We start from the raw sequence: 27311 nt of genomic DNA, 5'->3' as shown, positions 1-27311 counted from the left end.
TCCCACTGCTCTAACCCCTTGGTTTCTTTAAAGGTCATGCTAGCTGAGATGAAGACCACAGAAGAGCTGTATGCAATTAAAATCCTGAAAAAGGATGTGGTGATCCAGGATGATGATGTTGAATGTACAATGGTGGAAAAGAGAGTTCTGGCCCAACAGGACAAGCCGCCCTTCCTCACACAGCTCCACTCGTGCTTCCAGACTGTGGTAGGTACAATGCCTCTGGGTGCACATCCACACAAGTTACCTCAGGTCAGGTTGGGTCATATTAGTTTAGAAAGGCGCCTTTAGCCAAACGAAGAGGGCATTGGACCACATGTGACAAGTTCAATTAAAATTAAAAAATTTTAATTTAAAAAAAAGAAAGACAGGGAAATAAACAAACCCCAATTAGTAGGCTTAGGTCTGTGAGCCTGTGTATGCATGAACAAAACTATGGCTCTGTATATTTATGCATGTATAAATCAACATTGGGTCGTGACCATGGCCACGTGACCTGAGAGAACATGCTTGCAACCAGTGTTTGTTTCCTTCCATGTATGTAGAGTTAGCTCTTACCGCCCTGGTGTAAAACCCGAACAGAAATTGAAATTGGATTTCCTATTCGCGTAAATTCACCTTGCAGCTAAAGTGTCTCGTAGTATATCTCATGGTTTATTTGACAATAACATCAAATGAGCTTTAGTGTCACAAAATTTGGCCACAGACTGCCTGTACGTGATTTCTTGCTAAGACACACGTATTGCTAGAATTTAGCACTTAACACTTGTTCTTCAAACATGGTACAAATGTTCTGGTTGGGAAGTCACTCTTCTGACTTCAGAGTGTGGTAACAAGATTACCACACCCCAAAAAGGATTTGTTGTATTTTAGGAAGGTTTCATAGAAGTTTTAATCCCCCCTACTGTGGATTGATTTTGTTTAAATGTTGAATTTAGATGGGGTAAAATGTTGATTTTGATTGGATGCTAGTTGAATTCTTAGCTTTTTTGCACACTTGCAGGCAAAACAGTATTTAGATTTTTTTAAACTAATATGAGATGCAATATTTTAAAATAATGTTAGAATTTTTTTCTAATCTAATACGGAGATGATAAGCAATCAAATTTTTTGCAAAGTGATGCAGTCTTCAGTCATGTGAACTTTTAATTAGAAAGTAAGTTGGGTGACCATGAATGAAATTGTTGTTCTTTCATTCTGGAGACCTCTGTTCGACTCCCATGTGAGGCCCTTAAGTTTTATTGGATATGCCTTGGAATAAAAGCTTGCTTGGTTTAGACAAGACACTGGTTAGATTTGGGAATACAACTACCTGGTTAGGTTTAGCTGCCAAAACTTTGGGGTTGGAGTGAGGAAAAATTCATGGTTTGGCTGTAAACTCCCTCAACTGTACATGGTGTTCACTTTGTGTGGACAACAACTAACCCTCACAAACTATGTAAAAGATATATACAATATTTGAATTTGCACCATTATTCAAAAGTTTTTATCAACCATTAACTAATCATTAAATTTCATTTGACATTTTTTAACCTTGACATTGGTAAGTCGTGTACCTAAATTTGAACTGATTTTATAAGCTATATTTTCACATGAAATGTTCCAGTTGAAAACAAATTGTTGTAATTTACTCAACACACGATTCTGAAATTTAAAATTACCTGTCTTTATTATCTTCATTTTTACTCAAACTTCTCTTGGTGATGAAACTACAGGGCAGATATTTTTGTGTTTATGCAGATGATGGACATTTTGCACATTCACTGGACAGAGCAGAGAAAGATGGAAAAAGATGCAGCAAAACTTCACACAAAAATTTCAACCAAGACAAGTTCATTTCTCATGTTTTTATCCTCATCATTTAAGAGCTCTTAATTATCCTCGGAAATGTTAACAATATTTTATTCTGTTTTATTTCTCCATTAATGTTTTCTTGTAAAACATTTAATCTTGTTTTGTCAGAAGTTCCTGCACAGGTTGACCCTTCTTGACTATGAAACTGATATCACAAACGCACAGCATTTGCTGTTGGTATCCACCAGTATAAAGACAACATATAAACCCTTTAGTGACCTACCTCTGAGTGAAAGAAGAAATTCAACATTAGAAATACAGACATGTGATGCACATTTGGCTGAAGGCGCTGCTACTGCCGTGCAGTTAGGGTCAGAGTCCTTAAATGTCAGGGACAAAAGCAGTTTTGCCATGGGTAGTGACACTTTGTCAAACCTGGTGGATGCTGTCAGTATGGATCTGTTGCTATGTGGAATTGTTGCTGTTGTTTTGTTTGTAAGGGACCATCAAACACATCCAGACTGGGGTCAGGCCAAACTTGTCATGGGAATTAAGGGACCAGCGCTTTAAAACAAAGCGAATATTTCCTGACAGAAGCCTGTGTTGAGTGTTTTCTTTTTCCATGAAGTGGTCTATTGTGGGCTATTCAGGTCACATTGTCATGGAAACAGTCGCAGTAAAGATGAAACAACTCAGACAGCAAGGTTAGGGTTTGCCTCACAACTGAACTGCATTTTTCTGTCCTCAGCTTTGTTTGTGAATACAAATATTGAAGTGTTTTTATATCGAACACTTTTTGTGAATCTTTGTGCTGCTTTTTTTTTCTGTGAAACAACAAAGATGTGTATTTCATCTTACCTTGCCCCAACTCCTCTTTTCTTGCCTCTCTCTGTATGACCACAGGACCGCCTGTACTTTGTCATGGAGTATGTGAATGGGGGAGACCTTATGTATCATATCCAGCAAGTGGGAAAGTTTAAGGAACCTCAGGCAGTGTAAGACATGTCAATTTATCAGCCCCTGATCGTACAATTTTTCTATATGACAAATCATTTCTGCAGCCATAATAACATTATTGTTTAATTTAGTTTGGATCTAGCGACATGGCATGGACATCCTATTACAGTATGATTTTACCTTGCATGCTTTATCTGCTAACAGTTGAATGACCATTCATTTTGTGTAAATCTATAAACATATTGTTTTTATTGCAGATTCTATGCAGCAGAGATTGCTGTCGGTCTGTTCTTCCTGCACAGTAAAGGAATCATTTACAGGTTTGTATTAACGAGTTTACACGGTTTATATTGCATTGACTCCACACTGCATCAGATTAGTTACTGCTTTCAAAGTAAAAAACAATTTTTTTTCATATAATTAGTCAGTTTTCTGCAACATGCGTTATTCCATGCGTTATTTGTGAAATCTCATGGATGATGTCTTGAAACACCTGGGGCCAGATGCATTTGTGTAGTTACTGAAACTGCATGTGCGCACAAAGGCAGAATGAGCACATGTTCTTTTTGCTCTTTTTCATAAATTTCCATCATTGTGAAACTAACCATACGGGCGCAATCCAGATTTCGTCTTTAATTTTTATCCATTATTGCCTGCGGACTCTCCCCTTATAATTGTTCAGTTGGACATCATAATGTAATTTTCACCATAACTTCACAAGACGATGAAAGCAACACTAAAGGGCAAGTGCAGTTTTATCTAAGGTGAAAATGAGACACTCATTAGTGAATAAGAGAAAAAAAAATCGGTTTAATTTGGTGTTATCAGCTCTGGAATCAGAAACTGAACAAAAACTGCTGGATTAAAGGGGACAGGTGAAAAAGGAAGGGTCATATTACAAACAAGACAAAACACACATATCAGCTCACACAAAAACAACTTCAGGCATAGAATCAGCTCTTTTATCTGCAACAGACGAACCCAAAGGCCATACAGCCATGCATGAAGGGTATCAGGAAGGTGATACAGGTGTACATATGGAACATGGTATGTTGGCTGCATGCTCAAACAAACTTCTGAAGAATATGAGATGATCTTGTGCCAGAAAATCAGAGCGATTTATAAATACTTTTTCTCTCTAAAGCTTCATTAGTACAATTCAATTCAATTCAAATTCAATTAAAAAATACTTTATTTATCCCAGAGGGAAATTAAATGTTGATTATAGCTCAATTAAATCAAGGAGTTATTATAGATGCTGATGGCTGTGGGCAGGAAAGATTTCCTGTAGCGGTCCGTTTTGCATCCAAACTGAAGAAGCCTTTGACTGAAGAGACTCTGTTTTCTGATAACAGTCTCATGGAGAGGATGTTCAGGGTTGTCCATAATTCTCTTGATTTTATGCAAAATCCTTCTTTGCATTATTGTCTCCAGAGGTTCCACAGTCGTCCCCAGAACAGAACCAGCCTTCTTTATCAGGTTGTTGAGTCTTTTTAGGTCCCTGGTTCTGATGCTGCTGCCCCAACAGATGACGCAAGAGGAAATGACGCTCTCAACAACAGACTTGTAGAAGATCTGCAACATCTTGTTTCAAACCTTGAAGGACCTTAGCTTCCTCAAGAAGTACAGTCTGCTCTGTCCTTTCTTGTAGATTGCTTCACTGTTGTGTCTCCAGTCCAGTCTGTTGTCCACATGAACACCAAGGTATTTATATTCCTCAACCCCCTCCACTTCTTCTCCCATGATGGAAACAGGGTTTGATCTGACCCTGTTTCTCCTGAAATCTACAATCATCTCCATTGTTTTGTTAACATTCAAGATGAGATGATTGTTCCCACACCATGCCACAAAGCGGTCCACCAGCTCTCTGTACTCAGCTTCTTGTCCATCTCTGATACACCCGACAACTGCAGAGTCATCTGAATATTTCTGTAGATGACAGGAGTCTGACTTGTACTGGAAGTCTGAAGTGTACAGAGTGAAAAGGAATGGTGAGAGTACAGTCCCCTGTGGTGCTCCTGTGCTGCTGATCACCTGGTTAGACACACAATTCTTTAGTCTGACAAACTGTGGTCTGTTTGTCAGGTAGTCATTAATCCAGGTGATTGTTGAGGCCTCCACCTGAGTCTTCTGGAGTTTCAGACGAAGCAGATCAGGCTGGATTGTGTTAAATGCACTGGAGAAATCAAAGAACATGATCCTCACAGTGCTGCCTGCTTTGTCCAGATGACAGTGGGTTTGTTGAAGCAGGTGTATGATAGCATCTTCAACTCCAACTCTATGGCAATAAGCAAACTGCAGGGGGTCCTGATATGTGCTGGTTTGCTTACACAGGTGGGTCAACAGGAGTCTCTCCAGGACCTTCATGACGTACGGTCCTCTACAGCCATTACACACGGCCGTGATGCATTGCTGTATTTATTTATTGTACCCACAATTAAATATGTTAGAAAAATGAAGGATAAGGAATGAGAAAAAGAAATCTCTATCTTACTTACCAACCTCTGGAAATGTTCTCTTAGGCTATTATGCAACCTCTTTCTCCATCACCACCTAATGTCAGGGTTAATGTCCTTTTAATATGTGCGTTTGCATGCTCTGATGGTCTGTGCATGAGGTGTAAACATTCTCATGTAGCCCCAGGTGTTTTATTAGATCGATAGAGCTTCTATAAAAACTAATCAATAGTAACAGGTCATTTATTTATTCGGAGTAAAGGCTGAGAGAACCAGCAAGATAGAGTGTGGCTATTGGAATCAGCTCTGTAGCACTGTAAAGGGTATTTTTCAAAATCCCTCTTCTTCCTTAGGGATCTGAAGTTGGACAACGTGATGCTGGACTCTGAGGGACACATTAAAATTGCTGACTTTGGCATGTGTAAAGAGAACATGGCAGAAGGAGTGACCACACGAACCTTCTGCGGCACTCCAGACTACATAGCTCCAGAGGTAAGTAAGGTTGAACATGTAAATTAGACTGTGTATGTGTATGTGTTTCAATGTGTGCACGTTTGCACGGTGTGACGCATGAGGCCATTGCTGTCACTGTTTGGTCCGAGCTTGGTCAGCCTTGTACTCCACATTGAGGTCACTGCCTCAGGGCAGACAGACAAACTCAGGCATTCTCTGGTGACATAAGTGTATCAGTCAAACAGACATGCTGTTTGTCTGCTGGCGAATCCGAACTTAACCCAAACGTACAAGCCAGTGCATTCCAGTTGACGTTCCTGTGTGGAAGCATTTGACCTACATTGGAATGTGGTAATTTTCAGTTTCAGGGTTATTTATTTTATAATCAACAAATCTGTTTGCCTTAACTAATTAGACCATACCATTTGTGATTACAACTGCATCCATTTTGACCTTACCCCAGAGCACTTTGTCGCATTAAACGTGTCTCTGAGTTTCTATAGTCACTCACATGAAATGTTAATACTGTATGCCAGGTTCTGAACCATTGTAGTCCCAATTTATACTGACAGTTTCTTCCTATAAGCTGCTGAACATTGGGAAACGGCCTGTCCTAGTGGAATTCATTCACAGTTGGTACACATTGCAGTCATAATCCACCTTGATTGACTGAATGAAAAATCAGCCTGCAGATAGCCAGGGAAGGGTATTGCTATTTTAGTCCAATACTAAGTTTGAGAAACACCGATCCACGTAAATTTCACGACTACCCTTTAATACTGTGTTGGTCCCATTCATGCCACCCAAAAGAGCTCTGACCAATCATAGTGTGGACAAAAAACATGTCTACATCTCCTGGAGTGTCTGGTACAGGGACGGTAACAACATGGCCTGAAGGCCCTGTGGGTTGTGTGGTTTTGTCTTTGTGGATTTAGCTTGCTTCAACAAAGATAACATCAGATTCCATCCGACTGGTTTGTGGGATGTCTGGAGGCTGGATGAATCCCCTCAGGCTCTTTATCGTGTTCTTTAATTCCTTACTAAATAGTTTCCGCTGACCATGCTCATCAGCAGAATGAGACTGGTCTGCAGAAAATGTGGAGGTCGCTGGCAAGTGTAACCTCCATATAACTACCAGGATGCAAGATTTAACAGCATTGTACATTGAATTGTAACAAAATAAGCAGTTTACCTGTCATTGATTTTAATGTTGTGGCTACCCAGATAGCAAACAGACTCCGGACCGGATCCGTTCCAGATTTAGTGTAGGCTCAGGAACGGATCCGCAAAACGGACCCGGATCGGAGTCCACTTGCACACCGGAACGGATCCGGAACAGATCCAGATCACGGATCCGGGTCGGATCCGCCCTTGACCCTATCCGGATCCACACAGTAAGTGCCACATCTGGCCCGGAGCCGTTTTGGATCCGTTCATAGAACGCATCATCCGGCCCGGATCCGTTTTGGATCCGTTCATAGAACACATCATCCGGCCCGGAGCCGTTTTGGATCCGTGTATGATACTTATAATGGAGGTGGACTCATTTGGTCCAGAACCTTTATTTATTATGAATTTATTAACAAAAGTGGACACAGATAAAAACTTGCTTACCAACTATAAATGACTCCATAAAAATCCCACCAGTTTAGCCTTATACACCTGAAAATGATTTATTGTGAAGCAGCAAAAGACCTAAAATTGGGTTACTATTACGAGTAAATTTACAGTTTTGAGGCTGCACAGTGGTGCAGTTGGTAGCACTGTTGCAGGTGTTAGAATCCACCCAGGGGTCTTTCTGTATGTGGTTTGCATGTTCTTCCTGTACATGTATGGGTTCTCTCTGGGTACTTCATCTCATCTGCTATCCATTGTGCTGTACTGCTCTCCCTGCCTCCCTCATCCTCCATACCAGGACAGTAACCTTCCTGGAGATATATGGGACATTAGAGTATGATCCTTGTGATCATATGATTGGTTGGATACAACCAATTAAGTGGAATTGAGTTCACTTAAAAGAGCTGGCACAAACACCAGATTGACCAACACATCACTACAAGTGGCTAATAAGATAATGGACACAAAAAAAACCATGAAAAAATGTGATGGAAATTCTTAAATGTATTTATTAATACTCACACACTTATTTAAATGAACAATAAAAAAAATAAACAAGAACTGGCATAACACGTGATGTGCTGTGCTTAGACATGGTCAGCAGGGTGAACCTCATGTGTACTGCGTCTCACTGAGGTTCCCCTATCTGCTGCCAAGTTGAACCACCGGATGGCATGCTTGCAGAAATCATGTTCAGTGGAAGCACGAGCAACATGATTTGTTTCTGACAGAATCTGTAATCACAAAATGAGATTTTCAATTAAGTTATCATCATCTGCCATCATAATCATAATTTGTAATGTGACAGGATACACATAGTGATGCAATCCAAAATAGACAATCTGTCACATGCTTCAGACATAGAATTTCTAAATATAGGAAAGCAGTTTAAGACTAACAAAAATAACCTGTGTATTGTCAACTTAGATGAATGAGTGATGAGTGAATAATATAGTGACCAAAACTACCAGGGTTAACTCAAATCTACTTTACCTACCGGCAATATGCTATGTGAGCTATATGCTATATATGCTGCTGTCGGTTCCCAGAACCCATTTTAAAACTCGTGGTGATAGAGCATTTCAGGTGGTGGCTCCAAGGCTCTGGAACGCCCTCCCTCTGGTGATGCGCTGTTCTGAGTCGACTGACTCTTTTAAAAAAAGTCTTAAGACTCATCTGTTTAGACAAGCATTTGGCTAAATTTTTATTCATTTCACATTCATTTATTGCTTCTGTTTTTACTGTTCTTACTGTAATTTGATGTGTGTTCTGTACAGCACTTTGTGATTTTACATCTGTGAAAGGTGCTATATAAATAAAGCTTACTTACTTACTTACTTACTTACTTACTTACTTACTTATATCGCTATGGTATATTACAAAGTTAAATCATAGAGACAGATTCACCCGCTTTCCATCTGCATAAACAAACACATATTAACAATTTTAACAGTTTACTTACAGTGTAGGAAGTTTACTTACAGTGTACGATCTGCCGAAGGAGGCGTTTCGCTGTTGCTTTCCAACTTCCAACTTCGAATGTCGCTGTAACAAAGAATGGTGCGGATCCGCCTAGAGTGTGCAGCGCTTCCGCTGTTTCACAGTACATAGTTTGGGGGCGGGGCGGGGCGTGAAGCCGAGGTTTGAAAAGAGGGTGTACAATGTGCGGATCCGCCTAGAGTCCGCAACGGGTCCGCTGAACACTGTGTGGAGGCGGGGTGAGCGGTTGATCAGGACGGCGGATCCGCCCGGCTTGAGGGCATGCAAACTCCACACAGAAAGGCCCCAGCCGGGAATTGAACCTGGAATGGATAGAAATCTATTCGCAAAAATCTATTTTATTGGGACATATACAAATTTGTGCAATATACCTTTACATTAATTTGCCCAAAAATTTGTCTCAAAGTGTTGGCATTTTCAGATATTAACTCTTTGTGACAAAGGAATCTACTTCTACCTCTTTAGCCCCAGTGAAACAACATTGCTCACATTTGCAGATAAAAGTGCACTCAAAACAAAATTCCACCCCTAAGTATCTAACAGTAAACTGGTCAAAATGGCTCAACAGACATTTTTCAATAGTCTTTGCTGTTAAGTTTAAGGAAGAAGTAATCCATTTTAGTTACTGGACAAATCCAAAATTGTCAAAACCTTTTAATAAGGTTAGCCAAACATTATGGTGAGAAATTTTTAAAACCTGTGCCAATTTAGGCTTAGAAGTCTTTTAAATTATTTCTGCTTGCTTTGGAAAACCAGTTAACCCAAATGTGGTGTCCTTCTTCTATACTTATTGTCTTGAAAGAAAGGCAGAACGCCCCAAATTTCAGATTTTTCTATAATAGAAAGCTGAGAAGCAAATGTTTTATTTTTAAAAGGCGTGAATTAGTGCTGCCATTTGTTCACATATTTTTTTGAAAATTAAAGAAATAATTCTTGTTTGTATACTGTGAGAAATGAAAAAGCTGACATTCTTGTTTGGGTGCAATAGTAAGCAGATTTTATTTATTTTTTTTTTTTCATTTGTGCATGTTTGTGTCTGTTTTTGAGTTTGGGTTAGTTGTGATACGAGAAATATTTTTCTCCCGTTCTTTCCTCACTCACCTGTGTATGTGGTCACAGCTGTATGAGTGAAAAAGTACATTTCAATGTAGCAGTGGGCCCCTGATTGTCAGTTCACATGTATCAGACCTCAGCAGTGGTCCTTCTGCTCAGCACCACACACACTCACACATGTTTACACACACTGTTTTCACAAAGTGTACACTGACCTATATAGCCAGTCTTGTGAATTTACACCTCAGTGACTCTGGCACACAAAGAAACAGATAGGAAACAAGAAAAGAGAGAAAATGTAAGGTGTTAAACTGTGGGAAAAAAGAGCACAAGCTGACAGGTGTAATCAGACAGTTAAGGAAAGAATCAAAGACATGGTTTGAAATGAAGAAGTTTGGCCTCATGGTAGCTCTGTGTGCTAATACAGAAGAGCATTTAAGGATATTGAGCTATGTGACATGAATCATTCTCCTCTTTTCTCTAGCTGTTTCCAAGTGCAGTATGGCAAGAGGTATGGGTGTCTGCTCACTACTCTGTGGTTTAAAACAGTACTTCGAATTCCAGGATGATAAAAAATGCAAATTCAGTCACTGAAATGTTACCACTGTTCAGACCCTGAGCCAGTGATCTTAACATTCTGATGCGTAATAATAGGCTGGTGTAGACAAAGACAGTGCAAATGGTGTGCCATGGGATTTGTTGCAACCATGCCTTAATATTGCAACATACAGCTACACAAGAAATTACTATAGATTTATTTCTGTTTTCTTCTCCAGATATTAGTGCTTTGCACACACTCAATTCCCCCCAAAAAAGGCAAGTTCTGTACCTTACCAAATTACTTTAAAAAGCCTCTCTAAAATTCAGCCCCAGTGCATTCGGACTGTCTGAATGTTAGAAATTTCAGAGCGCAAGACATCTGAGGCTCTGATTGACAGCCAGGAGAAAATCGAAATCCATGAGGGGGAAATGGATTGCTTTCTTGCACAGAGCAAGACATAATAAGCCACCAATACAGACGACCCTACAGCTAAAGAAAAAGAAACAAAGAAAACTGCCAGTAAATAGACTGTTTTATGGTTTCAGCTGTAAAGGACAAGTTAACAGTCATCAGCCCAAATGTCTTATCTACTGACAAAAGCTTCTAATGCTAAAATTAGAGTTTAACCAGTAGATAGATAAACACGTTATTGATCCCGAAGTGATCAGTAATCAAACAATTTAACAAAGCACAGTTAGTTGGACTGCGTGAAAATGTTATTCATTATTTGTGATAAGGCAGTGCAGGCAAGTTACATCCTTGCTGATCTTGTAAGGATGTAACAGCAGAAGAATCTTCACAGTTGAAGACTTTGTTTGTTTAGGGTTAAATAGTTGTTCTTCATTCTTCAAAAAGTTGTAACAGAGTTTGAAGAGTTTGAACAGCAAATCTGACTCACCGTGCGGTTGACATCTGCCCACATGCTTTAGCAGCTGCAATTCCAATTTTAAACTCTTGGCCAATTACTACGTACCCAAACCAGCGATTCCACATACTAGCCATCAGCTGTTGGGAAAATGGGTGACAATGGAGAGAAACTCAGGAAAAGTAGGGTGAGAAAACGAGATGAGAACAGCAAATGAGGCAGATATAGAAAGCAGCAACATGCTGGCATCCAACTACGTATTTTTCCATAAAGGACTGTAAGCTTTGATTTGTGGAGACAGTTCTTATTGTTTTCATGTAAACAGGTGCTATTCATCCTGCAGTGTAGAATGCTGATGTAAACCCCAAGGCTGCTCATTAATATTGTCAGTGACAGAAATCAACCACATCTGGCATATACAGTACAGTACTGAGAAAATGCTTTCAAAAGGAGGACACTCAAGCATGGTCTGATGCATTGCAATATGCTTCACAGCACAGTTGTTCCTCAAAGGGATTCGGCAGCAACAGTGAGGCAAATATTCATGTAGTGCTCTCTAAAAGCACTGGTCAGAAGGCTGGTGTTGTCCATTGTTGTGTTCAACAACACAGGGCTTTTTTTTGTTTTCTTCATCTACTTCTCAAAGATCAAGGGTTACAGGAGCATAGGTTGGTATATCTGTGTAAATTTGTGTGTTTGTGGTTTGCAGAATAGCCTTAAATAGCTAGCAGTGTGATCCAGAACTGTCATGTAGTATTAGGTTTAATGGATGAGACATTGTTTTCAGCAATGCACATGCACACACACAAATTACATACATAACAAACAGAAGGCATAAACAAACACAAACACATCTATGATGACAAAATCAAAATGTTTACATAATCTAATCTAAACTCAAATCAGAAAAAATTGCCCTTTTACCTTCTTTCTCCTGTGCACAAGCTTGCACACACATGCCCATGTTCTTCAGTGAATCTGCTCTTCTGGCCAAAGGCTTTCATACGATAAAGAAAAAAATAAAATGACATGAGAGCAGATAATGTTTATGTTTATGTATTTGGCAGACGCTTTTATCCAAAGCGACTTACAGGTAGGCAAGTAGGGTAATGGGGGTCTTACCTAAGGACCCCTACTGGAGGTAGTACCTTTCATGCAGGAGATTTGAACCCAGGTCACCCACATGAAAGGTGGCAATCTTACCACTACACTATCCAGTCCCTTATAATGTCAGGCAAAAGTCATGCATGACCATTTCCATCACTGACAACCCAACAGAAGGAAAGATACCTCGTGTATCAGACCTCATTCAAACATTAGGAAGGAAACAAATGTCTCTATACATAATAACTGAAGTAGAAAGATTAAAATCTAGACTTATCATGCTGCTTTAGAGTACAGACGTCACCGTGCCTGAAAGTGTTTATGTCCACTGGTTGCAAAATAGCAGTGGGTGGCGAGGGCAACAAGCCACAGCAGAGTCACATTAGCACAGCACTATGATTCAGGCTTTTTTTGCTGGACTGACTGTCCTCTGCATTTTCCTTTCTTTTTGCCCCAGTATCACTGGCTCTGAATCCAACTTCTCTGCCCTCTACCGACTCTTACGCTTGTTGTTCCGATCTATACGTTCTACAAAAGATGTAGTGATAGCTGAAAGAAAGAAACACTTGTGAAAGTGAGACAATAACATGACACAAGACACTATTTTGTTTCTGTAAGGATTTTTTGGGCACTAGTGGCCTTTTATTGGAAAGTTGCTTGACAGGAAATGGGGACAGAGGGGGGGGGGTGACAAATAGCAAAGGGACCACAGGCTTGACTCAAACCCTGTTCAGCTTTTGTACATGTGGAGCCTGCTCAAAAAGTTGAGCTAGGGGGCGGTCGTTGGCACAGTAGGTTAAGCAGCCGCCCCATGTACAGAGGCTACAGTCCTCGCTGCAGCTGGCCCCGGTTCGGGTCCCGCACCGGACGGCCCTTTGCTGCATGTCTTCACCCTCTCTCTCTGCCCCCTGCTTCCTGTCTCTCTCCAACTGTCCTATCATTAAAGACATAAAAAAAGCTCAAAAAAATAATTTAAAAAAAAAAAGTTGAGCTCGCTCACTACTACCCCGCTAGACACTATTATTTTCTAGATTTTTATTATTATTTGTTTTTTAGAGAGACGACAGAAGAGTTCACTGACATAGTAGGGACTTCTGGGCCTGTAATTTTGCCAGTCACCATTCTCAATCTAGTGAATGGCATTGCATACCAAAAATTGATGCCTCAATATCTGGTGTCACAATTAGCTTGCATGATGGCCAGTACTTTAAGCATAATTCCATCTTATGTTATTAGCATCATGTATAGAGATGTTTGAGGGATTAGCTTACTTCTGCACCGCATAAAAATGCAAATAAGAGACACTGCACAAAAGTTGCATGCACATCTATGTCACTCAAAAAGTACCAGGTACTAGCTATGTTTATCTTTGTAAACCAAAAAAAAGAAGTCAAAAATGGATTCAAGGTAAACACAATAAACTTGTGCTAAAGGAAAAAAAAAATGGACCAGACTCAGTGAATAATTCCCTATACTCCCTATATAGACCAGTGAGCAGTGCTGACCAACATATCATTGGGGTCATCCAGGTGGGAACCTCGTTTCATCAGTGTTTCGTCTAGTTGGGCCCACGTCACCTCCAGGAGGCTAGACAATGACCACTGGCGTCCCAGAGTTACCCCCCTAATGCCAGCCAACACTGCTCCTCACACCACAACAACCATCTTGGTTTTTTTTTTACAGCCACAAGCTACCTCAGCCTCTCACCAACTGCACACCAGTCACAGCGGGGTGGGGATGCAAACCCTGGTTCGGGTAGGGGGAGAAATAAAAGTGGTAAAGATTAGTAGGAATGGGATTCAAACCCTGGTTCGGGTAGGGGGTAATGAAAATATAGAGGGTGCCAGAGGTGGAGGCAAGACAAGACAAACTAGCAGATTCAGCAGACAAACTCATCTAAACAGTCCTATAATCACAAAAAATGCTAGCAAAAACAAACAACTCACTCTCACCAACTGCACACCAGTCACAACGGGGTGGGGATACAAACCCTGGTTCGGGTAGGGGGAGAAATAAAAGTGGTAAAGATTAGTAGAATTAGTAGACAAACTCATCTAAACAGTCCTATAATCACAAAAAATGCCAGCAGAAACAAAGCCATACACCTCACTCAAAGCCAACTCATCCAAAATGGCCGCCTGTTTTCAAAAGGATCACATGTGCCAAAGCCTCCACTTAAATATCTAGAACTTCTTCTTTGCTTTTTCCAAAAGTCTGTTTACCCTAAGTGCTCCCCCTGCTGGGCCCCGAGCTGCTATTGCTTCTTCTAATCCAAATCCACTGACTGGACTTTACTGCCTCATCTGACACTTCCTTCACTATTTTCCTCACACTCTGTCCACTTACACCCAGCTCCCTCAACAATGAGACAACAGATTTTGCAACAAATCCTCTACATCCTACTTCCACTGGACAAATTCTAACTTTCCATCCTCGCTGCTCTGCTTCTGTCCCCAACTCCACATATCTAAGCTTTTTCCTTTCATATGCTTCAGCTACTAATTCTTCCCAATAACAGTCAGCTCTATGAAATAGACTCTCATTCTACTCCTAGACCACAAGACTATATCAGGCCTTAGATTTGTAGAGGCTATTTCCTGGGGAACAACAAGCTTATTTCCTAAATCTACATGCATCTCCCAATCACAAGCATCCTCCAAGCTGCCGTGCCTCCTTATCGTCTTTTTAACTTTCTCCCCCTCTTGAACAAACTGAATTGCAACTCTCTTCACCTTAGACCCTCCTAAGTTTACCTGCCTTCGTTTATCTTCAATACCTGCAGCTAAGCTTCTTAATACTTGGCCATGTCGCCATGTATACCGGCCTTGTGACAGACTAACCTTACAACCTGACAAAATATGCCTTAGAGTTGCAGTACCTGAACATAACGAACATAACAGGTCTCCATTTACCCAGAGTTTTAGGTTCTGGGGAGTTGGCAATACATCATATGTTGCCCCTATCAAAAATCTAATAATCCTTTCGTCCATACTCCACAGTTCTTTCCAACTAAGCTTTTTCTTCTCTACACCTTCCCAATTCAACCACCGTCCCTGCTTAGCCTGAGCCACTGCCTTTGCGCCCCTTAACATTTCCTCCTGTCTACGAACCTGCTCAACAACTAGCTTTCTCTTCTCCTTGGGACCTGCTCTACTCCACACTGGTTTGCCTGGGCCAAGCCCCAAGCCTCCCCAGCCTATTTGCACATTACCCACAATCTCTGCATGTCTAAGAGTTGCTTCTGCCTCCTGAGCTGCCATTCTTGGTTTCCACTTCCTCCCTTTGGTTGGGTTTGGAACCATCTTACTAACTACCACATCTTCACTCCCAGCTAACAGGAGCTCTGTCCTTACTTTAGTACATTTAAACTCCTCTACTAGACTAGATACTGGGAGCTGGAGTATGCCTTTCCCATACAGTGCCACTGTACTTAAACATCTAGGAACACCTAGCCACTTCCTAATATAAAAACTAACTAATCTTTCCATTTTTCTACAACAGATAATGGAATCTCATACACAGACAGTGGCCACATCAACCTAGGAAACAATCCAAACTGCAGACACCACAGCTTCAACTTCAACTTTCGGAAACATCTTTCCGAAACTGCACTGCCCGCTCTCCATCATTCATGTCTGCCTGGTACCACCTGCCTAAACGCTTTACTGCTTTTTCCCTAATTATTGGAATGTTTTCTTCATCTATAACAAACTTTCTATCACTTAATTTCCCTCTACTTATTGAGATACTTATAGACTTAGTATGTTTGATTTTCATACCAGCCCACTTTAATTTTTTATTAAGTCTCTCAAGTATTCTCTTCATACATGGCACTGTTGTAGTCACCAACGTCATGTATGCTCTAATTGGTGTAAGGCGCATGCCATCCTGACGTCTCTCTCCACCTACAACCCACTTGGAAGCTCTAATAATTATCTCCATGGCCATTGTAAATGCTAATGGAGAAATCGTACACCCTGCCATAATGCCTATTTCTAGCCTCTGCCAACCTGTTGTGAAACCTGCTGTACTTAGGCACAGTCTGATATCTTGAAAATATACTCTTACTAAGTTCACAACTACTACGGGCACTCTAAAATGCTCAAACGCTTTCCAAATAAGGCTATGTGGCACCGAACCAAATGCATTTGCTAGATCCAGAAATATAACATGCAAGCCTTTGTTCTCAATCTTGGCTGTCTGAATCTGATGCCAAATCATGCTAGTGTGCTCTAAACACCCTGCAAAACCTGGTATTTCTGCCTTCTGCACAGTAGTATCTATTAAGCTATTCTTTTCTAAATAACTAGCTAATCCCTTTGCAACTAAACTAAAGAAAATCTTCCCCTCTACATTTAGGAGAGAGATCATCCGGAACTGACTCAGGTCCGAGGACTCTTTCTCCTTTGGAATAAAAACGCCTCCTGCCCTACGCCATACTCTAGGAATAACCTGTTTCTCCCAAACTATTCTTAATTGCCTCCACAAAAACTTTAGGATATCAGGTGCACTTTTATAAACCCGGTAGGGGACTCCATTTGGCCCTGGGGCCGACGAAGCCTTTGCACGCCTGACTACCTCCTCAACCTCCTTCCACCTAGGTGGTCTAATATCCATCTCATGAGCTATCTCTCCTAATGGTGGCATGTCAGGTGGAAGGCCTACTAATCTACACTGCTCAAGATCTGAATATGTATTTCTTAGATATTCTTCCACCTCTGACTTTGTTCCCTTAAGCTGCCCTCCCTTTTTCTGGTTAAACAATCCTTTAACAAACTTAAAAGGGTCCCTGTAAAATGCAGTCCTTACATATTCTTTCTTCTTTCTCTTTTTCCTAAGACATTCAGCCCTTCTGAGTATTGCTAGCCTGCCTCTCAATTCTTCCTGCAAAACATTAATTCCCTCCCTCTCTTCTTCTGTAGCTCTTTTCCACTGCTTTCTTAAATTTCTTCTTTCCTTAACCAATTTCTCCATCTCTTTTTACCGTCTAGACTTAACTAAATGTACTCTTTCAACCCTCTTTCTATCTTGCACTCCAAATCTTTCTACACCATAGGAGTAAATTATATCTCCCATCTTCTCTAGCCTATCGCTGGCATTTCCTCCTAACCTACCCAATATTATCGACAAATCTTTATTGACTGCCTCCCATTCTTTGTTACTATTTGCCCTAGACCACTTAACTCTAGCTTTTTGCTCCGTATTTCACTCAATAACTGGCCTATTCACCTCAGTATCAGCTGCATCCCTTCTTAGAACCTCCTCCTCCCCCTCCGTAGCTGTGTTATTGATATCCTTCGGACTGTAGTTTTCTACCTGCCGCTGGACTTCATCCGACTTACTCGATTGACTTCTTAAAAAGTACTGATCAATGCGGCCACACTACCCTTCCTTTACCACACATCTCTTTCTTCCCTGATGCATTTTAAGGCCTCTAACTGATGTTACTTTCTGCCAGCCACAAGGACAAACCGGAGCTTACTTCCCTCTAGTCTACCACTTTTATTTTGTGTAGAAGAGTCAAAAAGTGGAAAAGTGCCATTAAGCACATACATACCAATATCACCATGGTTACAGTTAAGTTTTATGACTGGACTTTAATGACACTTGCAGCTAGTTTTGTTAAACATTGTTTGTTTTAAGTTACTGCTTGGTTACGTTTAGGAATTGTTCGCAACAGATAACATTATATAAAAAGTTACTGATAGATTATAATTTGTTTTTGTTGTATTGTTTTCCTTTTTTTTTGGTAATATAATGGATGGCTGAAAATAGGAAATGTCTATTTGAGAAAACAAAATATGCTCTTTCGTCTTGTTTCATTCCCATTACACAAGGTAGCGTGAGGCTGTAGATCTAAATGCTTTCCATGCTTAAATTCTCCGCTGCACACAATTTGAAAGGTTAAATCTCAGTAACACAATGCACCAAATGCGCCATGTCACAGCAAAGGTCCTCAGAGACATGCTGTCGAGCGCTTGCCTAATCCACCCCGTTATAATAAAACTCCCTTCTCTTAGCAGATCAGTGGTGTATTTCACAGCTTGTCTCTCCTCATTAAAGATGCGTCATGTTTGAACTGTGCAAAGTCGTTTTAACATCTTGTGTTGTATCACATCTATTTTGGTTCTGAGGTGAAGAGATCTAGAGTGAGGAAGGTCTCCGTAAGCTCGGTTCTGCTTTCAGTTTTCAAGGATAAAGGATTTATCCCCTCTCATGCATACAAAATATTTGACATATTTGATATTTTGAAACAGCAGGAGAGTAAATCTAATTCGAAAACACCTCTTCAGAGCATGGAGCTGTTTTTGTTGGCAGTTGTCAGGTTAGACAGAAGGTCGGCACGTCTCCTGCGGGAAGAGGGATTTGAAGAGGCACAGGGATTTCATTCAGAGGTTTCCCTCACCATGAAGTCTTTGACCCTCAAGCTAATTAAAAACACTGAAGCATGATAAACAAAACAGTCTTATCCCTGCTGCCTTCCTACCAAAGCACTATGGAAAGGCAAGGATTTAGACCTCTCACCCCCTCACTAGATGCCTTGTTTGCTTTCATGTAAAGAGATCTACAAGCTGAGCTTTTAACCTATTTTCTCATGTACGTATTTATCATTTTATAATTTATTTTTTTTCGTTACAGCGATCCACTGATGCATCACAGCAATTGGATAAAAGTATTACTGCTCACTTGAAAACATACGCTCTCAAAATGCTTGTTTTGCATAATGGATGTCAACTGTGATTCTATTATGTTTCCATCAGTATCAGCAGCAGACCTGATGTAACAAACATCCGTTTTGTATAGGTCTTAATGCACCAAATAACAGACAGTAGTACAGCTAAAATGAAAAAGTTCGATATAAGCAGAGTCAGTTTTTTTTTTTTTTACCTATAACCACAAACTAAGGGAAAATAACAAAGCTACACATATAGGAATGACTGACATTTGTAGTCTACAATGCTCTAACTGTATTATAAAAATATATAAATTGTATTTGCATATTGCAACTAAAGACAAATTGTAGTGGTTTCTGGCACAACCTTACCGACACACCTTACTGAAAAATTACTTACTGAAAAGGGTTTAATAGAAACTTTTTGGTATACTACACGTGTTTAGGAGCTCTGTCATGTTTTTAATTTTTTTTTTCCTCAAGTGTGATCTCTGTTATCTTGATTAGCAGCCTTCAGTGGTACAGCATTGCTATTTGTGATTCCCAGCTGGTCAGAGATCTTGCAATAGCCTAGTTTTATTTTTTGAAGATTTGATGGCTTTAAGTGATCTTTACCAACTTATGCTCAAACGAGAGTGACAGAAGTTACCTTACCAACAGTGAGCTGTTTAGTCACTAAGTTCTCTGTTTATTCAAGGTAGAAATATGGTTCTGACTAAATTCTTGCTAAGATCCAGTTGGAATACAAAGTCAAACAATTTGATAAATGTTTGATGCATTTTTTTTTAGTATCAATAGATGGCCTTATAAATATCTGAAGCAGCAGTCTTCCCAATTGCTCAATGATGTAATTCCGTTAATACTAAGTAGTGTTATTGTACCTTTACTTTACGTCCGTAACTGTGTAACGGGGTTCTGTGCGTTTCTACCTGGCCATCAGTACTCAGTCAGGCCTCCAACTATTGTCATAATCTACAAAAATCAGACATGATTAAATATTTAGCAATACTAATATTTCCACCAAAGTCCATTTCATATTTCTTGAAAAAAAAGACAATACTAATATTTCCACCAAAGTCCATTTCATATTTCTTGAAAAAAAAAGACAAAAAAAACCCCAATATGTGCTTTCAGCCTTTTAAAATATTTAGATCTTGAACTGATGAACATAAAAATGCTGTATGGATGCAAATGTGTGCCTCGAAATCAATTTCCTAGCTCTTTTAGTTTGGTGTTCAGCCCTCTTCAGTAGAGATGAGTGAATGAATACTGCATGACTTCAACCGTTCAGTCGAATATGAATCATGAATTGAGAGGAGATCAAAGTGGGATCTGTTTTACTGGTTATTAATAATTGACTTGTTTTTTGTATTACCGTTAAACTCTAAAGTTGTGCTACTCATTTGCCGGTGCCTTCTAAATCACTGGCATTTAGTCTGTCCTCCATTTCCGCTCAGTGAGGAGGTACAAATGTGAAATGTTTTCTTCTTCTGTCCAGATGTGCTTGTACAGGCTTTATTAAGCCCATCCACCTAATTTCATGGGAAACTCAATCTGGCTGTCAGTTACTGTCTGCACAAATGTCTCCTGTATAATAAGTTCCACAAATGATGTAAATATGCATGAATGAAGGAAAAACGTTAACTATCAACACTCATTTAGTATGCTGTCCAGAAAAAGAAGAAAAGAAAAGAAAGGGAGATGCCCCATCCTTTATCGCCACTCTTGTTCCACTTATCCTTCACTCTCTGAAGTTGCACCAGTTGCTCTTTATTGTGTCACAGCTGATTCCTCTGATCATCCAAAACAACTCTCATCTGTCTGAGCAGGGTGAGGCCATCTGCTTCAGCAGGCAGCTCATCTTGAGTACATGTGATAGGAGTCAACGTCTGTTCTGGGATGTTTTCTTCAGACAGGCAACAACAGCCCTCATCTTTGTGGCCTGTAGTTATATGAAAGATTCTGCAAGGTTTCTATATTATTCACATAAAGTTGACCATGGAAAGATCGGGAAACATGTCCACCAGTGTCGAAGATGGATGCTGAAAAACATAATTTCTTTTTAAAAATGACACCAATTCACTTAAGATTCTTCCTTAAAAATGCTGCTGAAGTCACAAGCAGCATGCAGCATCAATTTTTTTGCCGTAGCAATGCTCTGTTACTGTGACTCATAGTTTAAATGACATCCAAATGCACATTTGTACGTGTGCATCCAAGGTTGTGCAAATACCCCAGCTGCCCTCAGGACTGCATTTTGGCTGGAGGAGTGTTTGTCCACCTGTGAATATTTGTGTGTATTTCTGGATTACCATGGAAGAGGCAGAGGTCAGATGTGACGCAGCGAAGGTTGTAATAAACAAGGTAGATCTGCTTCCAAGCGCCTCAGTAAATTGCTGTGTATGCCTCTTGTTTGTGTGTAGACATGTGTGTCTATGCGTGAGTTTTTGCTCTCATATGCAGAACAATGAGCATATTTTTTTTGTGTGTGCGTCTGAGTTACTTAGCTGGAGGAGTGTCTCAGGGCTGCATATGTGCAGCAGAGGTCACTCAGAAGGAGACCTAAAAGCAAATTATGACACTAGTGATGAAGCACACCTAAGGTTGTTTGTGTTGGATAGAGTTTTGTGATGCATTTCTTGTGTATGAGGAAGAGTGTCAGTGCATGAGTGCATATGAGGCTGTACTGCATGTATGACCATGATTGCATCAACTGCTGTTATGTATCGCAGAAGCAGCTTTTTAGTAATGGCGGTGCGAATAGGGTCAGAACGGATGAGAGCTCTAACCTTGACCAGTGTCAGTCTAACCCACGGGAAATCTTTCTGTCACCAGTGAAAATGTCACAGCTCAGATAGTTTTCCTGCAAGTTTCTGGTGGAGGTCTTAATGCCCTTCCACACGACACATGTCTGTTTGACATACTATATGTTGGATATAACCAATTCATACTTTAAAAACAAACTACATGAATAATAATTTTGCAGTCCACTAAAAAATAAAACAAGGGTCCGCAGCTCATTAGTGACTTAATCTTTGTGTAGTTTTCACAACTCTTCACATAAAGTTGTATCATTATTTGAAATGCCAAGATGCCCTTTCTAACATTCAAACACATTCCAGACTCTTGTCCTAAACCTAGAAATGGGTGAACTGTGTTTTTTTTCCACCTCAGAAGCAGCCTTTTTGTCTTAAATGATATAAGATGAGTCTTGTCTTGGATTCGTTATCTGCTTCCTTCCAAATGCTCCCTTCCTGTCAGAAATTTTGAGCTTGCGATCATCTTCAACCATGACAAAGAGAAATTTGATTGTTGCATGTGATTTGAAATGTAGGTTACTCATGTCTCCTTTTTTGTTGCTTTCGTGGCTTGTCACTGTGTTCTCGTCACGCCCCTCCTTTAAACCTCATACTTTGTCTGAGTCTAATCATTTGAGAAAAAAAAGCGAGTTTGCTGTCAGCTGTCATCAGTTGCTGTTTTTAATCCTTTAAACTGGATTTTTAAGGCTGCTGTAAAACTTTAAATGCTTATGTTTGTTGAATGTCAACACAAAATAAATTTCTGAAAATTGTTTTGCATACATTTGTTGACTGAGTTGTAAAAGTAATTTGAGTTTAACTGACTTTAACCTTTTTTCTTCTTTCCTGCACAGATCATTGCATATCAGCCATATGGGGGCTCTGTAGACTGGTGGGCATACGGAGTTCTGCTCTATGAAATGCTGGCTGGACAGGTGAGTGGAGCACATCCACAAACATACTCACAAAATGGTACTTCTTATGTAACTGCTCACTCCAGGCTATGCTGCCAGCCTCACACAAAGCTGTTTGAGCTTCTTGGCTACTATTCTGAACTAAAACTAGACTGGTTAGTTCAAGAAATGATGTTGCATTTGTGCATGAATTGAGCAAATTGAAATTCTCCTATTTCTGGATTAAATAACTGCCACCTGTTCTGTGTTCTTCACAGCACCCTTGTTTTATTCTATTCACAGTACGGTGTTCTGCCCGCAAATATGAGTCAATATTCTGGACAATTTTCTTAGCAGTTCAAGTGAACATGTCAATAACCTGCTGGCTTGTAAAGAAGCAGCCGTCTTTTAGAATAGAATACAGCAAGTCAAGAGAGGCAGCTTCCCGTGGAGCTGCACCAAAGTTTCATATATTGCTTCCAGAGTTAGAAGTTATTTTTCACTTCTTCTTCTTATAGTTCTTGAATCTGTATTCAAACTGAACTAATAACACATTTTTCATCATACAATCACATTTTTATGCTTACACTGCCTTGTTTGGATAAACACATTTTCCACAATCTTGTTTGTGTTTGATTATCTAAAGGTATTGGATAGAATCTGAAGAAGCCCCATTTGGTGGTTATATTTGTACAATGTCACCTAATTATAGATTGGTCATGCATTAGCTTTTTTTCACGACTGCTACATCATCATCATCATCATCATCATCCTCCCCTAAACCACTCTGCCTTGTGGATACTGCAGTGAGAACAAACAACAAAACTTAAAAAGCATACTCATACCTTTGTTTGACTATATAGAAGTTGCTTAATGCATGTTGATTGACTTATTAACTTATCTCCCCACATCACTGTTTTAACAGTTTTTCTTTTAAAAAGTCCCCTTTTGAAAGCGAAAATCCTCAAAAGGCTTGAATGAAATGCGTTAAATCACAAAAAAATGTCAAATTAAGAATATTGATATTAGATAATGAGTTTTTAATATCAACATTTCTTCAATGTGACCCCAATCCAAAAAGCCAAAAGTAAGTTCAAGTAAATGCAAGAATTCACTTCCTCACTGCAAAGCAGGAAGATTCATAGTTAGATGCAGACAGACTACGTCTAGCGGAAGGGGCCAGTGGAGTGGAAATGACGAATAATTCATTATATGGACTGTCAAAATACTCATATTATGGTTACTGATGATAACAGCCCAGCAAGGAGGGAAGAAAGCTGGGTCATCCACTCCACTGGCCCTGCAAGGTATTCCTGTGAAACCGGTTCCCTACTGTGACTTTTTCATGTCCTTATTGTTCCCACTCTTCTGTTTCTGGATTTTTTCATCAAACTTTGTCCTATTTATTCCAACTTGTTTTTAGTTTTTTAGCTCTTTTTGTCAATATTCATAAGAAAATTAGTTAATTTTACTTTTACAGAATAGGAAGTATAAATGTATAAATATACCTCTGCTTGTATCCCTTTGCTGCAGCATGATGACACTGTTTTACCAGAGAAAGTTGTATTTAACCAGCTCAACGACTTTCTGAATGAAAGTGGAAGTCTTGATAACTTTCAATCAGGCTTCAGACGTCATCACAGCACTGAAACAGCTCTGGTGAAAGTATTAAACGACATTAGGTTGAATACTGATTCTGGTAATGTTTCAGTCCTGGTTCTGTTGGACCTCAGCGCTGCGTTTGATACTGTAGATCACAGAATCCTGTTGCACAGGCTGGAAAACTGGGTTGGACTTTCTGGAGCGGTCCTTAACTGGTTCAGGTCTTACTTAGAAGGCCGGAGTTATTTTGTTACAATTGGCAGCTATGAATCTGAGCGAGTGGCCATGACTTGTGGAGTCCCCCAGGGGTCAATTCTTGGACCTCTTCTGTTTAACTTGTATATGCTCCCTTTGGGTCAGATATTGCAGAACTTTAACATCAATTATCACAGTTATGCAGACGATACACAACTTTACGTGTCTCTGTCACCGGACGACTGCAGCCCAGCAGACGTACTGTGTCAGTGTCTGGAGGAAGTAAACACCTGGATATGAGAGAATTTTTTACAATTAAATAAAGACAAAACTGAGATAATTCTGTTTGGTAGCAAAGAGAAGAGGGTCAGCGTTGGTAAATATCTTGAGACCCGCGACCTTACAATCACTGACCAAGTTCGGAACCTCGGAGTGTTGATAGACTCAGATCTGACTTTCAGCAGCCACATCAAAGCTGTCACCAAGGCAGCTTTTTACTATCTCAAAAACATCAACAGAATTAACCCGGACTAAGAGATCTGAACACATCACACCAGTGTTCTTTACACTGGCTTCCAGTCATTCACAGAATAGATTTTAAAAGCCTGCTGATGGTTTACAAATCCCAGAACGGTTTAGGCCCAAAATACATCTGTGATATGTTCAGAGAATATGAACCTAGCAGAGCTCTTAGATCCAAGGACTCAGGTCAGCTGGTCCAGTCCTGAGTCCAGACTAAACATGGAGAAGCAGCATTTAGCTGTTATGCTGCAAACAAGTGGAACAAACTGCCAAATGTAGATATTTTTAAATCCAGGTTAAAAACATTTCTTTTCTCATGTGTCTATGCATGAAATCTGCACGCTATCTTTTAACTTATCTTGACTGTTGCTTGTTTTTAAATTCACTTAAATTATTTTATTTGTTTCTCTTTATATTCTTTTATGTATTTTAATGCTTCTTCCACTCCCTGCTGCAATGCTTTTATTTTATGTAAAGCACTTTGAATTGCTTGTAAATGAAATGTGCTATACAAATAAATTTGATTTCATTTGATTTGATTTGAAAGCTTGTTAATGGAACATCAACTATTTGTGGATCCATTTTTCATAAACTCTTTAAAGACTCTGTGATAATGGATGAAACACTGACATTCTGAATATCGTGGCCTTCCACCCACAGCCGCCATTTGATGGTGAGGATGAAGATGAGTTGTTCCAGTCCATTATGGAGCACAATGTGTCCTACCCAAAGTCCCTGTCTAAAGAAGCTGTTTCCATCTGCAAAGGGGTGAGTGGATGATGATTCATCTTTTTTTCAATATTCAACAGTTTTTGGGTAAAGCTAAGCCCATTATTGTAAATGTGAATGTCCTGTGATCAGGACAGCTTATTTTTTATTCATTTATTCATCTATGTACCTAAATAAGCTTAAAAAATAATAATCATTCAGAAAATGCACTTAAACCATTCAATATTAAATCTGTTACTTTAATTTATTTCCTTGTTGGTCTCGGGATGTTTCTTCCAGAAGCTTTTCCTACGTGAGGAAAAAAATTCTGCAAATGCCGTTTAAGCCCTGTATCTTTCACGCCATTCACTGAAGCCAAAGTAACTGAATTTAATTTAAGACAGGTACAAGTTTTTCACGGTGGTTCAGCTTTAGCGAGAAGAGAGGCTTTGATACAGTTTTTTTTTTTTTTTTTTTAGGTTTTTCTAAGTTTGTAGTGTTTTTTTCTTTAAAAGTGTAATTTTTCGACCTGAGGTTCTCTCTCCTTTTCCCTCCCGGTCTATATGTCTTTGACTTATTCATTATTAAAACACTGATGGCAGACCCACTAGATCATTCAGAATACTCAGCTTCATGAGTTTTAAAGGTTTGTTCAGTATGAAGTGCTATACTGAGAACTGAATGTCATCTTGATTTGTTTACTGGGTAAAAGCAGTTTCTTGTTCTTAGCTGCTGACCACATTACTAAAATCAGTCCCTAAATAGTACTCATACATAAAACTGTAAAAAGTAGGCAGCCAAAAGGAAATTCTCTGAGCAAGTGTATCTATTGTGTAAATTATTTATACAAATTATATATAAAGTGTGTTCTTTGCCTCATTGACCATATATATATGTGTATAAAAAAAGGAGTTGATATGTTTCTCATTTACAAAAGACCAACTTTCATGCTGACACAGTAGTAGAAATAATACTGGATGCCCTACTACATACAGTTTGTTGTGCTTTTTGTTAATTAAACCTGCCATACCTGTTGTGAAACCTGTTGTGATAGTCCACCGTTAGCCTTTTGGCAAAAATGTTCATGACACTTAACTGATCCTGTGTGATTTGATCACTACGAGGGGTAGTAGACCTGCCTCAACCTCTGTTTGTATTGGGACAACTGAATCTCCACAGATAGAAGAGGAATTAAAAGTGAATTGGTTTGTTGTGTGTTGAACAGACTTTAGGACACTTGCGTCTTGTGACTAAAAGGAGTGTGGAATATTTTTTTGCTTAATTCCTCTTGCAACAAATATAATAGACCTGCACCATAGAATTTTTTGTGACTGGTTTCAGTAACATCAGTATTATATATTCTTTGTTATAATGCTGCTATTTAATCACTAAATTATAGTTTTGAACAGGAAGAACTAAAAAAAAAAATAATAAAAAATAAAAAAATGTTTTTGACAGAGTTTTCAAAGCTTACTCTGGCCAGGCAGCAAAGTTCAGGAGACATATTAATATCTATCTGTTCTCAAGTATCTTTTCTCGGGGCCCAAGGATGTTCAGTTTTTCCTTAAGGTTGTAGAGCT

General features: G+C 39.6%; 1 protein-coding gene across 3 annotated transcripts in view; it reads left to right on the top strand.

Moving 5' to 3' along the window:
- The window catches only part of prkcaa (protein kinase C, alpha, a), a 153434-nt gene that overhangs the window by 106469 nt on the left and 19654 nt on the right, over window positions 1-27311 (top strand). For all 3 annotated transcript variants that reach the window (XM_075463887.1, XM_075463888.1, XM_075463889.1), the window contains 6 exons: window positions 34-207; window positions 2698-2789; window positions 3009-3071; window positions 5561-5699; window positions 22666-22746; window positions 25684-25791. In XM_075463887.1, the coding sequence (XP_075320002.1) occupies window positions 34-207; window positions 2698-2789; window positions 3009-3071; window positions 5561-5699; window positions 22666-22746; window positions 25684-25791 (657 nt within the window). The remainder of the gene's footprint in view (window positions 1-33; window positions 208-2697; window positions 2790-3008; window positions 3072-5560; window positions 5700-22665; window positions 22747-25683; window positions 25792-27311) is intronic.

The sequence above is a fragment of the Odontesthes bonariensis genome, chromosome 4 (genome assembly GCF_027942865.1).
Source record: "Odontesthes bonariensis isolate fOdoBon6 chromosome 4, fOdoBon6.hap1, whole genome shotgun sequence".
Classification (NCBI taxonomy): domain Eukaryota; kingdom Metazoa; phylum Chordata; class Actinopteri; order Atheriniformes; family Atherinopsidae; genus Odontesthes; species Odontesthes bonariensis.
This window is presented reverse-complemented; position numbering and strand designations above follow the sequence as displayed.